Raw genomic sequence first — 22,179 nt, 5'->3', positions numbered from 1 at the left:
CCAAAGTCTTTCTCTTACTCTCTTTCATGAACTGAATCATTGCCTGCTCACTTCTAATTCACTTTGACTAAACTGATTCAACTTCTCTGAGAGGAAGTTGTCTGAGCTGTGCACACCCTCCTTTTCCACCTCACTTCAACCGGCCTGTGCGCTGCTTCATCCGAATGTAAGGCTCTGCTTTCATTCTGCGTTTTCTCCGATGACTCTTTAACCACCTATGTGAATTCAAGACATGTTGGGTGCTTAAACAAATGGTTTCTTCAATAGCTTCTTTACTGACAGAGTTAAAATGCTCCTCCTGTTGCTGGTGTCTTGCGGAAAATTCAGAAATTGTAGGAATTCCATTAAATTTCTTCCTCCTCGAAATAGATTTTCCTTCTGATGGGGAAAATCAAAGAAGTCTGGAGGGATCTATGTCGCTGTTTTGATTTTGCCATAAATTTACATTTTTGCAGAGGAAACTGATCATTTTGAGATACGGTTCTGCTCCTGAAGGAGGTTACTTTATTTTCCAAAATTTTTAGAGGGGAAGTTGTTTGGTACTTGAATGATGACTGTTATTTCAAGTTTGCCATTCCTATATATTGAAGAGCTAAAAATAATTATTGTGAGTCCTTCTGCTTGTCTCAGTCACACAGTTCCATAAGGCATTTGAATAAGCTTCATAGCACCCTTCAGCGTGTACAATTAGGAATGAAGTTGACTTACACAATTCTGTTTAACGAAGCTACAATTTCAGTACAGTTTTCAAAGCTCCCTGATTGTTCACACACTATAGAGATTATGGTTTCATGAAAAAGAAAATGTATGCCTAGTTCTTCTTCAGTTCTCTTTATTCTGGGTTACCTACTCACATTTATACTATCAGACTTGCTCTAATTTCTCTTACAGTTCATTAACAAGTTGTAGATTGTGTGATCTGGATCAGAAAGCATAATCTGGATGACAGGCCAAAGTTCATATAATTGTCCTGCATTACAGGGCATCCCATAGCAACGCAACTTGGCAGGAGTAAAAAATATTCCCTTTACCATTTGTCCCTGAAAAAATTCCCTGGGAATACATCAGCTGGCGATAGAGTGAAAGCAGGACTCTATGGACATTTCTGCTGTCATGGTATTCCACAGTGAAAAATGTCCCTGAACGGCTATAGTGTTTCTCTAGAACATAGAAATTGCAGTTTAATTAATGCCAGCTAATTTCCTCAAATCTTATAATTTACCTAAAAAATTAAACAGAGCAAATCACATAGAAAGCATTTATTCAACCGGACCGGGTAACATGCTTCCGTCAGTCTTCTAGACCATGCGCAGCATCCACGGACAAGCTCAGGAATGGACCACGTCTGCTTCAGTGCTCTGCTGCCTCTGCACTTCAGCACCAAAGTCCTCTTAATTACCAGTGATTTTACTTGTGAAAAATACCTCTGGCTTCTGCAATTTGTAAATTGACTGCATAAAACACAATCCACATCTTTTATTTTTACTGTTTATCCTGATGTAGGCCACACCAGAAGCACATTTTGAGAAAGTGGTTGTTCCGCTTTCTGTCAGGGCTTGCTACCGCTCGTCATTCTCTGAACGGTAAGAAGTTGTTCTCCCCAGAAAGAAGGATGTTACACAGTTTTTTGCTGTTCGTTGCTTGTACAGATCTACTGTTCCTGTGCTTAATCTACTTCTCAGCACTTAGAAGCTCCTAAAAAGTAATGGTGAAGCCCTAATTAATTTATCTGAGCTCACTGGAGTTGTCAAATGATTTAAAAACCAAACACAACAAAGAAACAGATAAGGGAACTGAGGCAGAGAATTCGATTCTGATCCTTTCCATTTTATTTTAATAGGAGATTGGCCATTAGCATTAATGGGTTGGGCTCCATCTGCTAATCAAAGCAGAACTGGAAACTCTGGACTCAAGGACTCTGACCAGCAAAATACATAAATGTCAGCAGTCACCAGACAGGCTGACATAAAGCACATGGATCTGTGCACAGCCTTGTATGTAGCTCCAGTGATTTCCATTGCTTTGGGATTAGGATGGAAGACACACCACTCACAACAGAGGGAAACAGACACCTGAAGAATGCAAGATGAGTATCTTTTCTTTTGATGTTACTTGTTTCTGAATTTTTGACAGATCTGAAAACAGGCGAAGCACTAGCTGTCTTGAATCTCGAAGGAAGAGGAAAATTCAGTTCCAGTTATGAGTTTCCTTCTTCATTTCAATTATGAGATGACTGAGGTACATTAAGCTTGTGATGATGCATGATATTCCTTGTGCCGTGCTATTCTTTTCTTTTAAATATATTTAATGGGTTTTTTTAGGTCTTAATTAAGGAAAGGGAGAGAAGTCTAAGTCAAGTAATACTGCCTGCCAACATGAAGTTATACCCAAGTACCACTTTGTGAGAACTAACTACCTAAAATGTAGATTCTGGTACTTTAATAAGTAGCCTGACTTTTAGAAACACTGAGATTTTGATTCTTTTTTAAAGTTATACAAAAGCTCATACGTTTCTCAACACATCTGTTCACTTGCTTCACACAGCTCCTAAAAAGACATAGCTTGAAGTGTTAAATTTTAGCTGCTAAGACTGCCAACGGGGTCTTGAGTCAGGAAGATGGATCAAACCTGAGATCTGAACTGAGGCATGCTTGCTATTTAAAAGATTAAAACACCATCCTTCTCCCAAATCCAAACAAAACTAACTCTGACCTCCTAATACAGTAGGTTTACAAGCCTCTGCATTAACAACATACAGCACTGCAAGACTCTGTGAGATTATTGAAAAAATATGCATTTTTCCTAATTGTGACTAGTAATTTTCTTTACTACTTCATAGTTGTCATGAGGTTTTTACACAGCAGCAAAAGTAAGAAAACCAAAGAGCTGATTTACAGTTGACTTGGACGAACACCACAGCCTCATCATGCCCAGCCACATTCTCAGCCTTCACTGAGACACGGTATATCCCAGGATTCTCATAGCGGTGACGGATGGGTTCTCCAGTCATCGTAAGGTTCACATATATCGCCTTAAAGCCATCGCCAAGATCTACCTGGTATTTGGTATTCAATATATCACCCTAAAAGGAAAATATATCAAAAAAATTTTAAATGGCCAGAACTGAAATAGACAGGACACATGATTATAACCATTTCCTGAACCACAACAGCGTTTCCAGCCCCAGCCAGCTATTTTGACTCAATTGCAATAGCTGCAGTAAAACCACTACACCCATGGCGAAGATTTTAGTGCAACAGATGTTGTGTGCATTAACAGAGGTAATACTAAATTTCCACAGTAAGGTGCTACCTTAAAATAAGACACTCCAGACCACTAACCAAGTTGTATGACACAGAAACCATCACTCTCGTCTTAATGTAGCTGGACATTAACTAACATAACGGTGCAGGGCAGCCCCAAGTTCTGGAGTGATGCTCATATGATTGCAAACAACTGAATATTGTTATTTTAGCAAATTACCACTCATTCAGTGAACTTCTAGCCTATGCAATTATAAAGTAAAATTAATTGGTTTAGATCTTCTTCACAGCACCTTCTAACCACACCCTCTGAGAGTTAACCATATGGCCTTCAAGATCCAAGCTGGGATCTTTGCACAGAGTTGTACAGCATTATACAGAGCTACCAGCATGTTTAGAACTAACGTGCCCTACTGCAAAATTAGATGCATGCTTAATGAAGCAGATTATTGAGCTGAGTTTGGGAAAGGGTTTAAAAGTCCAGCCAAATAATTTTGTCATGTCAAACGTCTCACAGAATTTACAATTCATTGCACTTCTGCTAAGTGCTCCTTTAAATGACACTGTCTTCCTAAACTCAGGCCTAAAATACTGCAAGACTGATACTACTGTCAGAGGACAAACATATGCCCATCACTTGTGTTGTCACGGTGTGGCTGCTCAGGAGAGAAGTCAGGCCTGTGCTATGTGGACTGGCAATGTGGATGGAGTCAAAGGAAAATTCATTTTAGCTGTGAGCAGCAACACTTTCTCAATACTACTGGCAGCACTACCTTAGAATCATAGAATCATAGAATCATTAAGGTTGGAAAAGACCTCTAAGATCATCGAGTCCAACCGTCAAAAAGCAAGCTGCCCTGCTTCCTCGGTCTTCAGCAATATGTTCCTGCTCGCTTGCCGCAGTACACAGCCATCACAGTCATGCCATTAAAACAGGTTGCAGGGGCAGGCTTGGTAGAAAATCCTCTGTATTGTGAAAATGCAGTGTTGGTTTAAAAATCTTCATTGCCTCTAGGAGAGGAATGTATACATCCATATGCTAGTCAGGTGACCTGAATGGCCATCAGAGCAGAGGAGGATTGTCACCCATCGAAGTATTCAAAAATCACTTCACTTCTCCATAAGCCAGTCTCTGAAATAGGTTCATATCAAAATCTAATCCCAAAAGGCAGCACTGACATAAAATCAAAGGAGGCAACAAAGCCTAGAACTTACGTACCCTGGCATTACAAACGGAAGGAAAACATGCTATTAAGTCCTCCTTTTCTTATTTTGCAGTTTGGTTGATTTTCTTCCATGTTTTATCAGATGAACGAGCATTGCTTATAATGTAAAAGAATACCCATAATAAGGAACCTGGAGGGTTATCAAATACCTAAACACCAGATTTCAACACACATAAAGGACCTTGAAAGCCTCTTCACTGTGAATATTTTTTTCCAAATAACATAATTCTTTTGACAACAGATGGGTAGAATTTAGCAGAGGAGATAATATGTTATTAAAGTTTAAAGCAAAAGATATGTCTTCTTGCCAGCAATGTGCCAGTAAGTGGAATCTCTTTAGACGACATTAGCTTGCAAACAGTTCTTGTTTGCTCTTTCTTATGCTAACAAGTATACATGCATATTTTTTCCAGGTGAGACAGAAACCAGTGTTGAAAGCCAGTAGATGCAAGCTTCTCTTAAAGTTTTATTGTAACAGCTTCCCTAGTGTAAAGATGAGAGTGCTGTCTTCAAAAAACCAAGGCACTTCTGTTTCCCTGACCAGGAAAGACAGAGAGCAGTTGACAGATAATAAAAGAGTCACATAGGGAAAAGGCACCTAAATTTAAAAGGAATTGGGGCTTCCACTTCCATGCGAAATAGATTATTGTCATTACATTATTTATTCATATATTCAGCCAACAGAATTTGGGAAAATATAATTATAATTATAAATTATTATTATTTCTAAGGTCACCCGCAAACTGCCCAAACATAGCTGAAGCCTACTTTCTTCACTCCCTGATGTCTGGCATTCCTGCACCTAGTAACATGCATTCACATAAACTAGTAAATGAATTTTGTTCAGCAGAGAAAGTGGTATGTTTTGGTTTATCCTAGTAAAGTTATTTCTTAAACTCAGTAATTGTTATGGATTCTCATTAGATTTTGTTGTATAGTTTAAATCCTAAGCAACGCTCAGGACATTTGAGTATAAATATTATTCTTAGCCATAGGGGGCAGCAAACTGTTACATTTCTTCTAAATCTGCCTTCCAGTTCGATGTAGTGAGCAAAGACTTAATCAGAAAACACAGCACGGGATTCCCTTCAAGATCGCTGACTTCTGAGGATTTTTGAACAGTTTTAAATGTTTTATGTATTGCCACAGAGATTCATGAAAGCTTCAGAATCTACAGAGTAGGAAAAAAAAAATCAAACTGCCAATCAAAATCATTAGAGTCCAAATTGTTACCAAATGCTCTATTCTTACAATAAACATTCCCAAACAAATTATAAAAAGAGAAGGCAGCCAAACATGCCACACAACTGTTGGGGCACTGCAAGCATTGGAACGCAGAGCCTGTGAAGCGTTAAGCAGCCCGGTGTTCTGCACGTAACCTTCTTGATTCCATTACAGAAATAAATCCCAAGTGCCCGATTTATATTGCACAGATTTGCTAAAATGTGTGAACTTTCTTCAAGTTCTTGCAAATCAGCGGGGTTAGCCAGGGAGTACAATACTCCAGTAACCTGAGCACAACAGTTAGAGCCTAATACTAAAAAGCAAGCATTAAGAAAGATACCCACAGCAAACATTTCATCCAGAAGTTACTCGCTGCTGTTGGTCAGGGCCTGAGGGCATTGTGTCTCTCAATAAACAGAAAAAACCCCGTATCTTTGGCAACACAACTAATATATAATAAATGTTCTTATGCTGTGCTATTTGCTGATTTCTGTAAAGCTTTGCCTGATTCCTTTCTGAAAGGCAGATTCTCAAAACCACTTGAACCAGAATATTAAATGTTCTCTGCATTTCTGTTCTTCTCTGATACAGCAGTTGAAATTTTCAGTCCAAGGAGACTTCAGTAATTTAGTTCCTCTGATTTTCAAAGAAGCCGATGCCTTTAGGGAATCATGACTGATCACGCTGCTGAGGAGACAAATCCCGTTCTGTGGACAGAACTTGGTGGTTCACTGAGCTTACTGGATTGTCTGACTCACTTGAAAACAGAAGTTTCAATATTTAGTCTTTAGTTTCAATATTCGTCTTTGTCTCAAGCACAACGTAATCTCATTCAGTAGCAAAGCAGGTAGGAGAGAAAGGAAGCATAAAAATAGTGAGGAAACTTTCATAAAGCCAATGTTCATTACTACCTGCTCTTGTCTGACGATGAAGGTGATGTCTTCCCCAGGCTTAAGAGCCAGACTTTCTTCTCTGATGCTGATCTGAAGTCCCTTGGGAGCAATCAATGGACACATATGCTGTGCTAAGTTCTGCTGCAGGTCTACACCACCTTCACACACATTAGAAACAACTTTCCTGTACCTGCAAAAACAGTAAGCAGCAAGCACAATGAATCGAAGCAGGAGAATGTCATCAGAGGCACTGAATGTGAGTGTGATGGTAGCTAATGAATATTCCTCGGGTTCACGAACAGACAAGATTGCAGATGATTAAAACCAACTCATGATGCAAACAGTAAGCAGCAAGCACAATGAATCGAAGCAGGCATCAGACATCAGAGGCACTGAATGTGAGTGTGATGGTAGCTAATGATCGGGTTCACGAACAGACAAGATTGCAGATGATTAAAACCAACTCATGATGCAAATATTTTGATGATGGACATTGCCTTTATTGCGTAAAACATGTTGAAGAAAGAGGGTGTGGAGCACGATGAGGATTTCACTTGTATGCATTGGAGGAGTCTGACTTTTCAAATTTAGAAACACGCCTGACCGGTCCTCCAGGAGCTAGACAGTCTGTTGTCCTCTCTACCATACCCTTTCCTAGCGTTCAAGAGTCTTCAATGCTCTAGAGGTCTTGGTCCAAACCCCGAAGATCAGGAAGAAATTAGATCAAGCAGCTTCTGCATTAACCCAGAACCAATTGCTTATCTGCTGCTCTCAAATCTATGCATTTCTTAAAACACTCAAAGCAGTTATTTAACATAACAGTATAAAAGAGTGAAAAGCCTAAAACTTTTAAAGAACTAACAATTAAATACTTGGATGTGTACAGTAATCATCAGTTTCACCCAGGTATGTTATTTTTAAACATCTTTTAAAATTGGAGTCAGATTTCACTCTTCTGAATTCCTGTTCTGTATATCACAGCTGTCAGCCACAACCCAAAAGGCATAATTTTCCTTGGTAAGGCAAATATACACAGAGACCGTGATTCTATTGCCAGATTTGACATTTCATTATTTGGTTCTCTTCTCCACAACCGACAGAGATGATGTTATGATAAGCCAAAATAGATGCCAGCTGCAAGTTATTCTCAGCACAGACGTCAGACTACGTTGTAGTGTATATTCTATGTGGTATTGTTTACAGGTACTAAAGCTTTCCTTTGATTCTGAGTGTCCCATATGGTCAGGAAAAGAACCTATTCTCCACAGAACTCCTTACCCCTATGGAAGTGAGAGACTGGGAAATTCTGTGAGATGTTACTGGCTCCTCAGAGTTAATTCATTGGATTCAAACTGAAAATTGGTCTGAATTCAAGCAATGGGCTAAAAAAAAAGCCTTTGAATGGACTATTATGAATTCCTATCAGAAGTGTAGCAATGGTTACAAAATGCAGTTACAAAATAAAAATACTGGGAACAAGACGGCTCCCCCTCTTCTCAAATGGGCTGGTTTTTGAACTGCTGTGAACATGTAAGGTAACATTTCTCTTTCATTAATCTGCAGGAAGCTTTTGCACATGCTCTAAGCCAGAGTCAGAACCTTTGCATTTCCCATTTTTTTACAGTTTGCCTTATTTACATTTCCTTAAAACCACTTTTGTGGCCTATGGTTGGAACGTTCTCCCCAACTCCAGAAGCCTCTGCAAGCCAGTCGAACGCAAAATCAGCTTACCCAGTGCTGCTGGTGTATGCCTGCCCCAGTACACAGTCTTCAGGAGGTGCTTCTGGGTTAAACCAAAAGTCAGCAAAGCATTTGCTAGACTCCGACTTCAGAGGTGCAGAGCGCTCAAACCCATAATCACTGAAAAACATCGATACCAAGTGTGTTACTATCCCCACTTCATTCAGCAGTCTAATTTGGGTGGATGAGACTACTTTTTTAAGAGTAAAAAGATTTTTAAAATATTATTCTACCAGCTGAACATACAAGTCGATGAAGCCAGTTCTGTTCTAAGTCTAATTTCAATGGGAGCTGTGTACACCTGGGGGAAAAACTGGTTGCAATTACTTTGTCAGTTCTACAAATTGACTCTCTTGGTAGCTTAGGTTTTTAAAAGGTTTCCTTTGCCAGTCAGACCAACACATTTCTTGTGGTTTTTTGCTTCATTTGCAAATAGAAAAGGTTTGCTTGCCTTATAAATCAATCCAATGGTCATTTTTCAAGTCTTGATCAATAGAGAAAAACATCAGGATTTATTCAGTCAGGTGAAACAAATACTTAAAACATGGCAATGTTTTTAAACAAAGGCAAATGCAAAAGCAACCTGTTATTCAAATAACAGGTTGCCTATTTGTTTATACACAGCTATGTGGGGAGAGGGGCAAAAGGAGGAAAATAAACCCATCTCAAACTCTAAGTAACTATTCACTGGCAGTAAATCAAAAGGTCCACAGACAGACTCACCATAAGAAATCAGAGTTCACACATTCACAAACTTTGGATGTGAGAGCTGATGTGAAACTTCTCCCTTTAATGCACCACGATGAAATCTTCCTCTTCCGAAAGCTCCTCTGCTGGCCCATGATGCAACGATCGCCCTGAACATCAAAGCACCGCACTTATTGCACACCACAACCTACACCACACAGACGTGACCTTATGTTGTCATGAGAAAGGCTGGTCTTGCTGCCAAGACTATAAACTTGTATCAAGTCTCAACTCTCTTATATTCAGACATATAGGTATTACAAAGCTCTCATATCCACTGCTGTCCACTAACAGGACATTACAGAATTATAACATATGCTATATTTCAGGGCACAAATCGAAAGGTGTACATGGAAATTCAAGTGCTATTTAACCCATGTTTCATGTGTGCACAATCTAGGCACAACCCTACAACTGGCCATTTAAAAATTCAGCATGGATGCAGATGGCTGAGGTTCTATCTAAATCACCATGTCTTGTGTCGGCAGTCAACAGGAAGCACCAGGCATGTGGACACAGGTGGAATGAAGACTATCTGAACAAACACACTCCACTGGTAATTGGGCAGCTGCCAAGTACTCTGTCAAAGTCATTTTAATGGTTTCTAATTTCTGAAAGACATTTCAATGCCAATATCCCAAGATACTGTTACTCTTTAGGCTCAGATCTGCATAACATTCTTAGTAAATACACAGCATTCGCAAACAGGAAGTGTAAAATCAGGCATGAGAACTAGCAAATGAGAACTGGAGAACTGGAATAGCACAGAGTAGTACACAAAAAAAACCCCAACCCTGCAGAGAGTGAGAGAACAAATGTACTGGAAGAAGGACAAACATAATAATCAGAATGATTATGAATAAATATGACATATTCCATTTAATGTAAAAAAACCCTCACATTGGTCTCTTTAATCAATACATTGTAGAGAGAATGTAGCTTCCCAAAATTGGATTTGGCCAGAGCACCAGGATTAGCACAGCCTTAATGCATTACTGCAGAAATGGTATTGCCCAAAACAACTGGACTCCATTACGTGATCGGTCCACTGAGATCCTAAATTACTTCTGGAATGGGCTTTACTTATGGCAACTTATATATGAGTACAGTATGTGGTCAGGAAGTTGGCAGAACATATGACTGCATGTTGAAATTGCTTCAATCAATATTACACACTTTAGTTTATGGTATATGCTTCATAATCCAGCAGGACCACCTATTATTATGGCAGACCACCAGATATACTTCCACGTTTTCGAGGACACAGATCACACAACCAAAAGGAACATAAAACCCTCCCCCATTTTAAACTATTGTAAAATCAGCAAATACCAACATAAGGAGATTAAAGCTGGGGATGTAACATCCAAATTCTATTTGAAAAAGTTTTCCTAGCACACAATTCTACATGAATCTGAAAGCTACGGAAAAGTTGTGGCAGTTAATGTAAGACCATGAATACCTGTAGATTTGTGAGCTCCCAAGATTCATAGTCATCATCAGTGCACTCCCTGGGGAAGGATGGTCTGAAGTCCACCTTCACCAGTTCCCAGTCTGAACGGTAGCTAATATGTCCAAAGACTCTGAACAAAAAGATCAAAAGTAAAATCTTACTGGAAAGAAATACCATACATCTGAGATTCCAATTTTCAGTTCTATCTTCTCCTTTGGTCATGGTTCCCTACTAAAAGGTCCCTGGTTAATTTTTCTTCCACTTTTATTCCTCTTCATATACAATGTGTCTAGTTAGAAAACATTTGCCAATTGTCTATGAAACTTTACAATGAAAAAATATAGCTCATAGATTAGAGATTTTTTTTTTCCCCAGCAAACTATTCAGAAATTTAGTTGGAAATATACTACCTTTTCTAATTTGGAACCTGACATTTTTGTCTATTATCGTGTTACATGAAACATACAGAGCTCTCAGATTTTGACAGGGAGCTCAGATCAGGGAGCAGAACCCAGGATCACCGGCTTCAATCTCCAGCTCTGTCACTCATTCCTTATGACTATGGTGCAACTTCCTCAGTTGTTTTTGTTGGGTTTTTTTTAACTTCTACAGATTTCAGATGGCAATTTGCTATTGTTTAAACTCACAGCAATATCATGAAATTGTATTCATTTCTAAGGAATACACTGAATTTACACATTGTGCTGAGGAACTCTCTGACTCCGTTTCAGATAGTCCAATGTATAACAAAAACCAGCCACAAACTGTAGATTTCTTTTTGAAAAAAAAAATGGAAATCTCATTGCTTTAAAAACCAAGCTGCACTTTCAAAGCAGCCAACATTTTCAAAGTCAGAATATTTATTTCCAAAACAAAACGGGTAAGTATGACATCCAGCAACAAATTAGAAAGGATAAAGACTCTATTTGGGCAAAAGTCAAATGTATTTGTGGTTTGTATCTGGCTTATGTGGCTTACTTGCCAAAGAATTTAAGTTGATTCTGAAGCCAACAATTTCTGTGCAGTTCATACTGCACAGAGTTCATATTCCAAGCTTTAGTAGCATTCTCCAAACTAGTTCATTCCTTTTGTTTTGCCCTCAGTTTTGTTCAAATCCAGACACAGCAGGAATGGCACAGTTTTGCTAAAAGCATTCTGCTGCACACAGTCATTTCTCTTGTCCTGAATACCAGGTTCAAAGTGGAACTAGGGTAGACCAGAAGTGAGGAAATGGTGGATTCTCTGCAGCACAGAGGCAACATCATCACACTAAGCCTCCTCCCTGGTAGATGGATGTAGAGCTCTGAAGTCTACCAAAGAGGCTGAAAAATAGTCGCAGAGACTAAAGATGTACAGTGATTTCCCCCTTTCCTTTCTGGTGTCTCTGCTTCTCAGCCATAGCACAGAGATGTAGGTATCTATAGATTACTGCCCATACTGCCCACATTATAATGACCAAACAATCCATGCTCACAGGAAACCTCACCATCAGAAGTGCACTTAATTAAACAGAAACATGTGCATTTAGTTTGTATGTCTTATTCTTTTCTTAGTAAGGCTCTGAGATTAAAGGACTTGGATCATCTAACTTTCTTTCCTTTTCAATCTACCCATGGCTCAGAAGTAGAAACAATACACAAAAACTAAAAAGTGGCTCGGTCCACTGGCTGTATGTGCACATAGGTGTGTGGTCCCACTTCTCTCATCGAGACCTACAGGTTTGGTTCCTTTTTCTGGTTCAGCTGGATCCTGAGAGCTGCTGTCACCATATAATCTTATTCACTTGTAGTTATATACTCAATAAAGTGACTACTTAGGTGGTCTCATGCTTTTTCCACAATGCCTGCTTCAATATGACTGGCTTTGCTGACAGGCATGAAATGTCTTTTGCATGCTAAATACCTGTACCTCCTTTTTTTAAAATCTTTTTTTCTCCATACAAGGTACTAACGTAAGGCAGACTTCACCATGTGCTTATGCAGCTACCTACCTCAGCGAATGCTTCTTTAGACACCACAAAACTTCACAAATTGGCTACATTTCTTTTATTAACCCATTTATCAACAAATATGTTGAAGTGCAAGGAGCCAAGTCCTGTCAAAGCTTCACTCCTGCCTCAAGAAAAGTATTTTCTATGGAACAGGTGAAATTTTATTCATTCGTGTTACCTATCTCAGGCAGATTAGTCAGGAAAAAGGAGATGGTTGTTTGAGTTCAATGCAGAACAGAATAATGACATTATCCTGAAAATATAAACCAAAATCTCTGAACTATTAATAATCATCTTTGAGACCTCACAGAGGAAGAGGGTGACTCCAGATGATTATGGAAAGGCAAACATTTTGCCTATATATGGACGGACACACACACTTACTTATATGTGTGTATTTATATGTATACATAACCATATATATAAATCAACAAAACAGAGCCCAGAGAGTTACAGAATTAATTTTGATATCCACAAAGATACCGAACAACTTATTAAGCTCTCCTCTTATAAGCACCTTGGAGATAATTAAAATGGTAACAAACAGCCACCACGGATTTGTCAAAACCAAATCATGTCAAACTAATGTAATTTCCTTCTTTTACAGGGTAACTGGCTTAGTGGAAAAAGGAAAGGAGAACATGTAGCATATTTTGACCTTTGTTAAAACTGCTACGCAGTTCTAGCTGACACTGTCTCAACTTAAAAAGGAAAACATCAGTGCAGATAAAATCATTGTAATGAGGAATGGGAGTGCATCTCCAATTAGAAAAATCCATTTTCAAGAAGTAGTTATCAAACAGGGAATATTTTGAGATATGCATCATAAAGATATGATGGTCCACAGTCAAAATTTTCATTAACACCCATGTGGTCAAATAACAAACACACACAAAATTTGGCAGATAACACAGAAAGAAGGGTGCGGACACTGACTGGTGGAAGCAATGGTCAGAAATCAACATGATTAAATACTCAAAAAACAATTGCAAAAAGTACTCCTAGGAAAAACACAACAACAAAGGTGCAAAACCAAAATGGAGAATAGCTTTCAAACACCAAAGGAAAGGCTTGGGGAATTCTGGGGAATCAAAACAAAAATGCAATGTTGCTGCAAAAGAAGAAAGACTAATTCTAGGTTGTATTCAGAACTAGAAAACAGAAGACATGGAGGCAATTATTTTTATGAACTTGGCACTGGTGGAGCCTCTGAAAGAATATGGTGTCTAATTTTGGATATTATATGCATATTTACACACCCACTAAAAATGAAGTTGAAGAGGGGCAAGGATGACTCATAAGCTGCTTAGAAAATGTAACCAATGAAGAAAGACTGAAAGAATGGGGTTTTTCTCTGGAAAAGATAAAACTGAAAAGTACAACAAAATGTCTTTAAAAAGTCTTGCTGTAGATTGAAGAGTTGTCTTCAAAGAGACCTGGAGAAGGGGCAAAAAGGAGGAAAGACAAGGATCAATAAACTTAAAAGATACAGCTACACAATTCTCTTAATTATTTCTCCTCAGCACTGGCAAAGCCACACCTGGAGTACTGTGTCCAGTTCTTGGCTCCTCAGTACGAGAGAGACACGGACAGACTGAAGAGAATCCAACAACATGCCACAAAGATGTGAAAGGGACTGGAGCATCTCCCTATGAGGAAAGGCTGAGAGAGCTAGGACCATTCAGCCCGGAGAAGAGAAGGCTCAGGGGGATCTTATCAATGTATATAAATACCTGAAGGGAGGGTGCACAGAGGACAGATCCAGGCTCTTTTCAGTGGTGCCCGGTGACAGGACCAGGGCAATGGGCACAAACTGGAACACAGGAGGTTCCCTCTGAACATCAGGAAACACTTTTTTTACTGTGAGAGTGACCGAGCACTGGCACAGGTTGCCCAAGGAGATTGTGGAGTCTCCATGCTTGGAGAATTCAAAAGCCGTCTGGACACAGTCCTGGGTGACTGGCTCTAGGTGGCCTTGCTTGAGCAGGGGGGTTGGACCAGATGACCCACACAGGTCCCTTCCAACCTCAACCATTTTGTGACTCTGTGATTCTGTAATGGTAATGATACAAACTATTGAGGCTGTTTATTCTCCCTAACTGGAGCAAGAAATTAGCGAAACATCAAGATTAGAGCTAGAGATTAGATAAACTTTTGAGATATTGCCCAGTCCCGCATCCTGTAATTATATAAAAATTTTAGAAATTACTCTAGAAATTATGCAAATTCTACTAGAATAATATGGAAGCTATGTGCAAACCATATCTGTATACAGCAAAGGCACTGCTTCAATGGGCGAACTATAAGCCTCTCCTCTGTGGATTTTTAGCAAAAGACAGAAATAACCTTTCTGCCTGTTAGTCCAGCATCTTGCAAAAAAGTACTTCTTTCCTTTATGGCTGTTCTGATTCTACAGACTGAAAACCATGTTCTGACGGAGCACAGTAACTGCACCACTGATTCCACCATTCTCTGGCTTAAGTAAAATTCCTGAGATTCGAGGAAATGTCCCAGCACAGCCACAAACCCCATGAAAAATGCAGCCATACAGCTTTGTAATTCCTGGGGCAAATTTCCTAAGGAATCCAGCACCTTACATGCACCCAGCTTAGCAAACTGTTTGAAAACATGGCCTCATGATTATTAACACTGTTGCTACAATAACAGTTGTTGCCCTATTGAGAACAGGGTTTTGTAGACGCATCAGAGGAGCCCATTTAAATGCATTGCCAAATATCACTAGAATTAAAAAGAAGTATTTTTCCAAAGTAAGGAAGAAAGGCATGTTTTAAGTAGGATTCAATGGATTAGACAAAAATATGACCTATAATAAAGCAATACATAACAGCAATCACAATCTAATTGCTTAGGTGCAAAACATGTATGTCTAATAAAATCATATGAATGGAAAAAAATGGAACAGTGCAGCAAGCGTAACTGATGATTAGACGTTAAATATCAAGATGATAGTAATTCATAAGCTACTAAAACCATCTTCTTGATTAATTATATTTCATTAGAAAGCCACCAAATCAATTCTGTTGAAACTATGAAAGACAATGCTGTGATAAATAATTTTTGAAAGAAATTCCAATTACCTTGGAAATTCATTTACTTTTATTTGCAAGAATTTGGGATCCATAATTTTAACGTCAGTGTTTCAGTTGCCATAACAACTTTGTACATTTGTTCCTAGTTCATTTATGAGCACATCATTTTTTAATTTGATTGCATCATTTGATAGCTAAGACAGTTTAATGTAGTTTTTAAGCTAACTCATTTAAACTATTTGCTGGAGGATTGCTGGTTATTTCTGTTCCTGATAAAGCTCATAACCAGGAGAGCTAATTTAACACAAATTATATGCAATGATAATCTCTTCCAGTAAATTCACGTTTCTATTAAAAAAAAAAGAGCATCTATTCAATAGATGTTCTTAGTTCAGATGAACAGTAATAGCTGTGTCACCTGCTGCCTGTGTCACGTGCAAACCACCTGACTGAAGCTATGATGGTGCTAAAGCTGGAGACCCCCAAAGACTTATCAGGTAAACATTCAGCTTCCATGGCTTCATTCAAGAGAAATGAGCCTGATTTTGACAACACACTGCTCATCTCAGATGTCACAGATGTCTTTTTATAACCACTACACTTGCCTTCCTCTTTAACTTTTCTGCATGTTCTTCAGGATTTTGTTCATAGGCTTTCACAGCATCAAAACATTCTTTGCCAGAGCAGACAGGTTTTAGCTACAGTGTCCCATATCATGGATCTAATGCCATATAAATTAAGACACGTCTTGAGCAACTTTTTGTGGTATTATGGTGGTTTACCTTTGTGCTGCTAGCCATATTGTCTCCAGGCAAAGAAAATGGCTTTGAGCAGCCTGATGTCCAATATACCCACCAGATCCTCAGAGCAGCACAGCTGAACCTGCAACAGTTTTGCTTTACTACTGAATATCTGAGAACACTCAAAGACGTCAGAGTGGCGGGAGTGATCCTGCTGTACTGCTGTCACAAAGACAGCACATGTGGAATTTATTCAGATGTTTAATGTAGCAACTTAAATTGTCCAAGTTTTGCAGTCGTACTGAAGACTAGTGATGACAACTGCGTGATGCACAGCTACTTTTGTTTGAAATCAGATGCCTCTTTCATTCTAGACATGCTGCTTTAATCTCCCAAGTGCTGCGTTGGCTTTTGCTCTCCTCTATATGACTTTGTCATCAACCATGATGTTCGAAACAGCATGCTGCCAAGGTAGCAGAATTTGTCTGCACAGTCCTGTACTGCCCTGTTGACACACTCTGCTAACTTGACATGCCAGTTGGGGGTGGAACAGGACCTCTAGAGGACCTCTCCCTCCTAGAGAGAGAGCTTTCAAATGTGTACAACTACTGACAATAAAACCTAGGGTTTGAATCAGGGTCAACTGAGGACCCCACATACAGGTGATAGGAGCAATCTCAGTGGCTCTATCTTGGATAACATGTCTAATTTCTTCTGGGCAGCACCTAAGCAAAGATGGCCAAGCAAGAGCAAGATAAAGAACAAATACAGCCGGAGGGCAGAAACATCCTCTTCCTTATGGACATACCCTAGGACAGGAGCACTCAAACAGGAACAAAAGATGCTTGGCTTCTGGCTCTGTCTGTCCCTTCCATGTAGAGATTACCTTAAGAGCCTGTAGCATCACAAAAACTAATGGTTTAAACAATATTTTAATACGCTTTTGCTTGGAAGCAGAGATACTGTTAAACTCTTGTATTGGGTCTGCGTGGCAAGGTTTTGGTAGCAGAGGGGCTACAGGGGTGGTTTCTGTCAGAAGCTGCTAGAAGCTTCCCCCGTGTCTGACAGAGCCACTTCCATCCGGCTTCAAGATGGACCCGCTGCTGGCCAAGGCCGAGCCCGTCAGCGACAGTGGTAGCGCCTCTGTGATAACGTATTTAAGAAGGGGGAAAAAACTGCGCAACTGCAGCCGAAGAGAGGAGTGAGAATATGTGAGAGAAAGAACTCTGCAGACACCATGGTCAGTGAAGAAGGGGGAGGAGGTGCTCCAGGTGCCGGAGCAGGGATTCCCCCGCAGCCCGTGGGGAAGACCATGGTGAGGCAGTCTGTCCCCCCGTAGCCCATGGAGGTTAATGGTGGAGCAGATATCCACCTGCAGCCTGTGGAGGACATTTAAATGTTTAATGTTACTGCATTAACATTATTAATGAAAGATTTTCCAAGGGGATATGGGTTGGAAGAGCAGTTTAGACGTGACTATGTCTTACAGTGCTATTTAAAGCCTACCATTTTCTAAAAGAAAATGGCAGATGAATCTTTATAGACATGCTTTCCTTCTAACAGTTGTCTTTGCTTCCTTTACACCATTGTAAAATCAACAAAAACTAAGTCAAAGGGTTCGTACTAGTAAAATGGATGAAAGCAATGTAAGATTCAAGCTGCAGTCTGTTATACATCAAGATTATAATTCTGCATATTTTTCTAATTCCCCAAAAGAATGTAACAGAGGTCACATTTTCAGTGGCCTTCCTAAATCGCAACTACAGAAATGATGAATGCTTCCATGTGCAAAGGTAGACACCTGCCTACATAAAGCAACTGCACATAAACAGTGCTTGTGTACACAACAGATCATGTGCAAATATGCTAAGACATTTATGATTTAAGTGCCTTAAACTACAAACACATGCATATACTTAATGCACTAAAGAGAAGAGTAGTTTTTCTTCTCTCTTTTTTTTTTTGTTTGGCTGCCAAAGTGAAAAATGAGGGGAGGAAACAATTTAGCTGAAATTGAACCAAAATATGTTTTTTCATTGTTTCCTGCCCCTAAAAGATAATAATTGCCAATCATTCTTTTATGCCAAAACATCTTAGTTTCCGCTTTTTTTGGGAAAAAGAACAGAAATGAATGCTTATGTTCTGAGAAGTGCTGGGGAGGAGCCGTATGAGCGCGTTCCCATTTTATCCAGAAGCTCTATGGCTCCATAATGTTTGTGAATTACCTCCAACATTTTTTCCCATCTATTTGATAAATTCCCATCCAAGAACAATCTTTGAAAATGTAAGCTGTTTGGAAAAAAAATGCAGATTTACTGCCTAGCCTGATGCTTGATGTAGAAGTAAATACAAGGTGGACAGTGAACAAAATGCATTAATTTAAGGAGAAACATATGACATTATAACGGATAGCTTTGCCTCATTCAGCTCTCTGCTGTCATCTTACTTAAAGATCAAATTAATTTGGGATACTTACAAAATTTTATAATTAATGCTTTAGCTAATAATTTTATTTTTTTTCCTACTCACATAGAAAAAAATCAGATCTCTTTTGTCACAGGTAGGAGATTCTTCATTCAGACTTCACCTGGCAAAGTAAATAGCCTATGGTCACCTAGATTGTAGCTCCTTCATTCTGAGAGCAAAATACAGCAAAACGGAGCTCAAAGCCCCACCAAAATTTAAGTAAAATATTTGAACAATTTTGTTGTTGGCCAAGGTTTCCTATGTCTACCTCATCATCACCATTTATTAGAACTAGACACTAAAATGGAACTGTCTCCCTGAAAGAGAAGTTAGAGCACCACAGCTGCAGGCACTCACTCAGTGATAGAGGCTCAAAGTGACACAAAGACTCTATTTGAATAAAAACCCTTTTTCTCTCCTTCTCTCCTCCTTTAAATAGGGACAAGGCAATAAAAGATTCTTAGAGGATATGGATTCCTAAACTTTCAGTTCCTCTTATTCAAATGTATTTCCAGGTCTGCCCCCAAAATGTACTAAATATAGGCTTTAGCAAGACACTGAAAGCATCATGTTCCCATGCTTCTGAATATGTTATGAAAACTTTATGGAAAGAAAACAAAAAACAAAGCTTTAAACAGTGGACTTCTTTTGAGCAGAGCGAGAGACAGGGGCAATCCCATGGTCTTGGCTCCAAGACCACAGTTTGGCAGTGACACTACAACGCATTGACTTGCTCTGCTAACATCTGTGTCCATGGAGATGCCAGCAAAAGCATTAGACTTGCCACTAAACAGGCATCTGTACAGCTGGATTAACCGATATCTAGATTAGATTGAAATAGAGTAACCAGTTCACTTTTTCAATGCTCTTTTATCAAGGTCACCAGTCTCTTCCTGTCTTTCTATATGTTTCCTCCATCTGTTGACAGACAGATATGTTCCTCATTATGCAGAGAGTAGAACAACCATTTAATGACTGAGCAATGCTTCTCCAAACAAGAGACTAACTAGCTGCAAATAAAACCTAGAATTTGCCTTGGGAAATCAGCTATTCTCTTACATAATGAGGCTTTATCTACCATTTATCTACCTTTTTTAAGGGTTGCAGTATGAGAAAGCTAGCAGTTAAGAATTCGCAACTCAGAGAAGTACCTCCACCCAGTAAGATATTCAAAGACAACAGGAAAGGTAGTGTGCTGCCATGTGTGGCACAACAATAAGCCCCACAAACTACATGTAATGTTGACTGTTATTGATGTTGTTAAAGGTGAGGTTGACATTCCCAGCAGAATCGACAGTTGCAAAAATCCAGATGGTTCTCCCTAATATCTAACACCTGTTAATATCATATCCACCTTGTTTTGATTAAGTTTAAACTAGACTATTTTCTTGCTTCCATTATCACCTAGGAACCCAACAGGAACGCAACAATGGATTTTCAAGACGGCAAAACGCACATGCAGGAGTTCTGCATTCAGCGATGTCATGAAGTTCCCAGCAGCAGAGTTCCCGTCTCTACGAGACCTCAGAAAAAAACTCCCTCTGGAAAAAATGCAATTACCCATAAGGAAGATTTTGATTCTACCTGACATAAAGAATCATAGAATCATAGAATGGTTTGGGTTGGAAAGGTCCTTAAAGCCCATGTAGTTCCAACCCCCCTGCCGTAGGCAGGGAAACTTTCCACTAGACCAGGTTGCTCAAAGCCCCATCCAGCCTGGCCTTAAACGTTTCCAGGGAGGGGGCATCCGCAGCTTCTCTGGGCAACCTGTTCCAGTGTCTCACCACCCTCATAGTGAAGAATGTCTTCCTTATATCTAATCTAAATCTACCCTCTTTCAGTTTAAAGCCACTACCCCTTGTCCTATCCTTTCATGTAACCTCTTATTGGCCTTTTAAAAGGGGCCATGGTCTGTGGTACCATGGTTATCGTGCCTACTGGGTTTACATTGGAATCTAAATAACCCGGTTTGGGAAACAGTCCCAGAAGTTGAACTGTGATTTAGAAATCATTTTAACAGGTTTGAAACTTTCATTATATGAACTACTTCCTCTGAAGAGGAACATCAATATTTCAGATACACAAAAATTCTTTCTTTTTCCACTGAGTTAGGCCATTACTCAATCCATCATTATTAAGTAATTTTTCCCAAATATAATATATTGTTAAGTATAACATTGGGTTGCAGTAACTTTCATTCCTAAAGAATTTAGAACAAAATAAAGCCTACTAGAGCATGCGCTATTTTGATGACTATCAATTACTTGGGAAAATTTCTTAGCAAACCCTACTTATTCATTTAGCAATAAATGGTGGATTTGCTCTCTTCATTAAGAAATTGATTTTTACACAGATCGCGTTTCCTAAACTTTATAAATACTTTATTGCTTATCTTTCCTAAAACTCTTAACTAGGTCTATTTAGAAATTGATTTTTACACAGAATGAGTTTCCTGACGTTTTTGAATACTTTACCACTTAAAACTCCTAAATATATTAACTAGGTCTATTACAGAGCACAATGGAATAAAATATATTTTCCTTGGCATTTGAGTGGACATATTTTGAATACTGCAGGGGATTTGGATGAATGATTTAGATTAATGTCGACTGGCAGATGACAAGTCAGTTTTATGAAAACTTTTGACAAGTCAACATTTGTTTATTCTCTGTTTTGGAGAAAAAACAAAACTTTCTGAAATGAAGACTTGAGGCAACCAGGTTCACATTCCCCTGTTTCTTCAGTAAAGCTTTCCAGACCACTTCATTTTGGATAAGTTAGGACAGAACAGGAATTCAAATGGAAGTCCCTTATGAGTCAGGTCAACGTCCCAGTCACCATGCCAGAGAATGAGAAGTCTCTCTTACACACAGTGTTACCAGGTCCCTTAATGTCTTTCCCAGATAATTTTCTTGTGGATTTTTTTTTAAATAAAAATTAAAAACCTTGAAGGAAATCCCTAAGCTGGTTTCAGTGGAAGCAGGATTTTACCCTACAGTAACAGCTGCTTTCCGTACAAGTGAAATATTCTTTGACTCTGTTGTGAATTTATTCTAGAAGCTTTAAATAAAACAGTCTCTGTTCTACAATTTTGCTGTATGCTTTTTCAGTTATTACCTTCCCACTTCAGAATTACGTTATCTCTACTAATTTATGCAGATTTTGACATTGGACTCTTTACTCAAAGTCCTTACTCAAACAAACTCCCTACCAAAGGGAGAAAATGAAATTCCTGTACAACTAAAAAATGTCAGACTAGGTCTTTAGTAATGGATTTGGGGATTCTTCAGGGTGAAAGGCATTGTTAATTTATTCCCATTACCATACACAAGTTCATTTTACCATGTTCTACCCAGAAGAATAAACACTTTTTATCTAATAAAAGGG

The 22,179-nt window shown here is 39.0% G+C and overlaps 1 protein-coding gene across 1 annotated transcript in view; it reads right to left on the bottom strand.

Moving 5' to 3' along the window:
* The window catches only part of SORCS2 (sortilin related VPS10 domain containing receptor 2), a 119,641-nt gene that overhangs the window by 26,305 nt on the left and 71,157 nt on the right, over positions 1-22,179 (bottom strand). The window contains exons 13-17 of the mRNA XM_009285427.1: positions 10,556-10,676; positions 9,070-9,203; positions 8,338-8,466; positions 6,625-6,796; positions 2,896-3,082 (exon numbers count right to left, since the gene is read on the bottom strand). Coding sequence (XP_009283702.1) covers positions 2,896-3,082; positions 6,625-6,796; positions 8,338-8,466; positions 9,070-9,203; positions 10,556-10,676 — 743 coding nt within the window. The remainder of the gene's footprint in view (positions 1-2,895; positions 3,083-6,624; positions 6,797-8,337; positions 8,467-9,069; positions 9,204-10,555; positions 10,677-22,179) is intronic.

Source organism: Aptenodytes forsteri, unplaced genomic scaffold, assembly GCF_000699145.1.
Source record: "Aptenodytes forsteri isolate BGI_AS27 unplaced genomic scaffold, ASM69914v1 Scaffold88, whole genome shotgun sequence".
NCBI classification, from domain to species: Eukaryota; Metazoa; Chordata; class Aves; order Sphenisciformes; family Spheniscidae; genus Aptenodytes; species Aptenodytes forsteri.
This window is presented reverse-complemented; position numbering and strand designations above follow the sequence as displayed.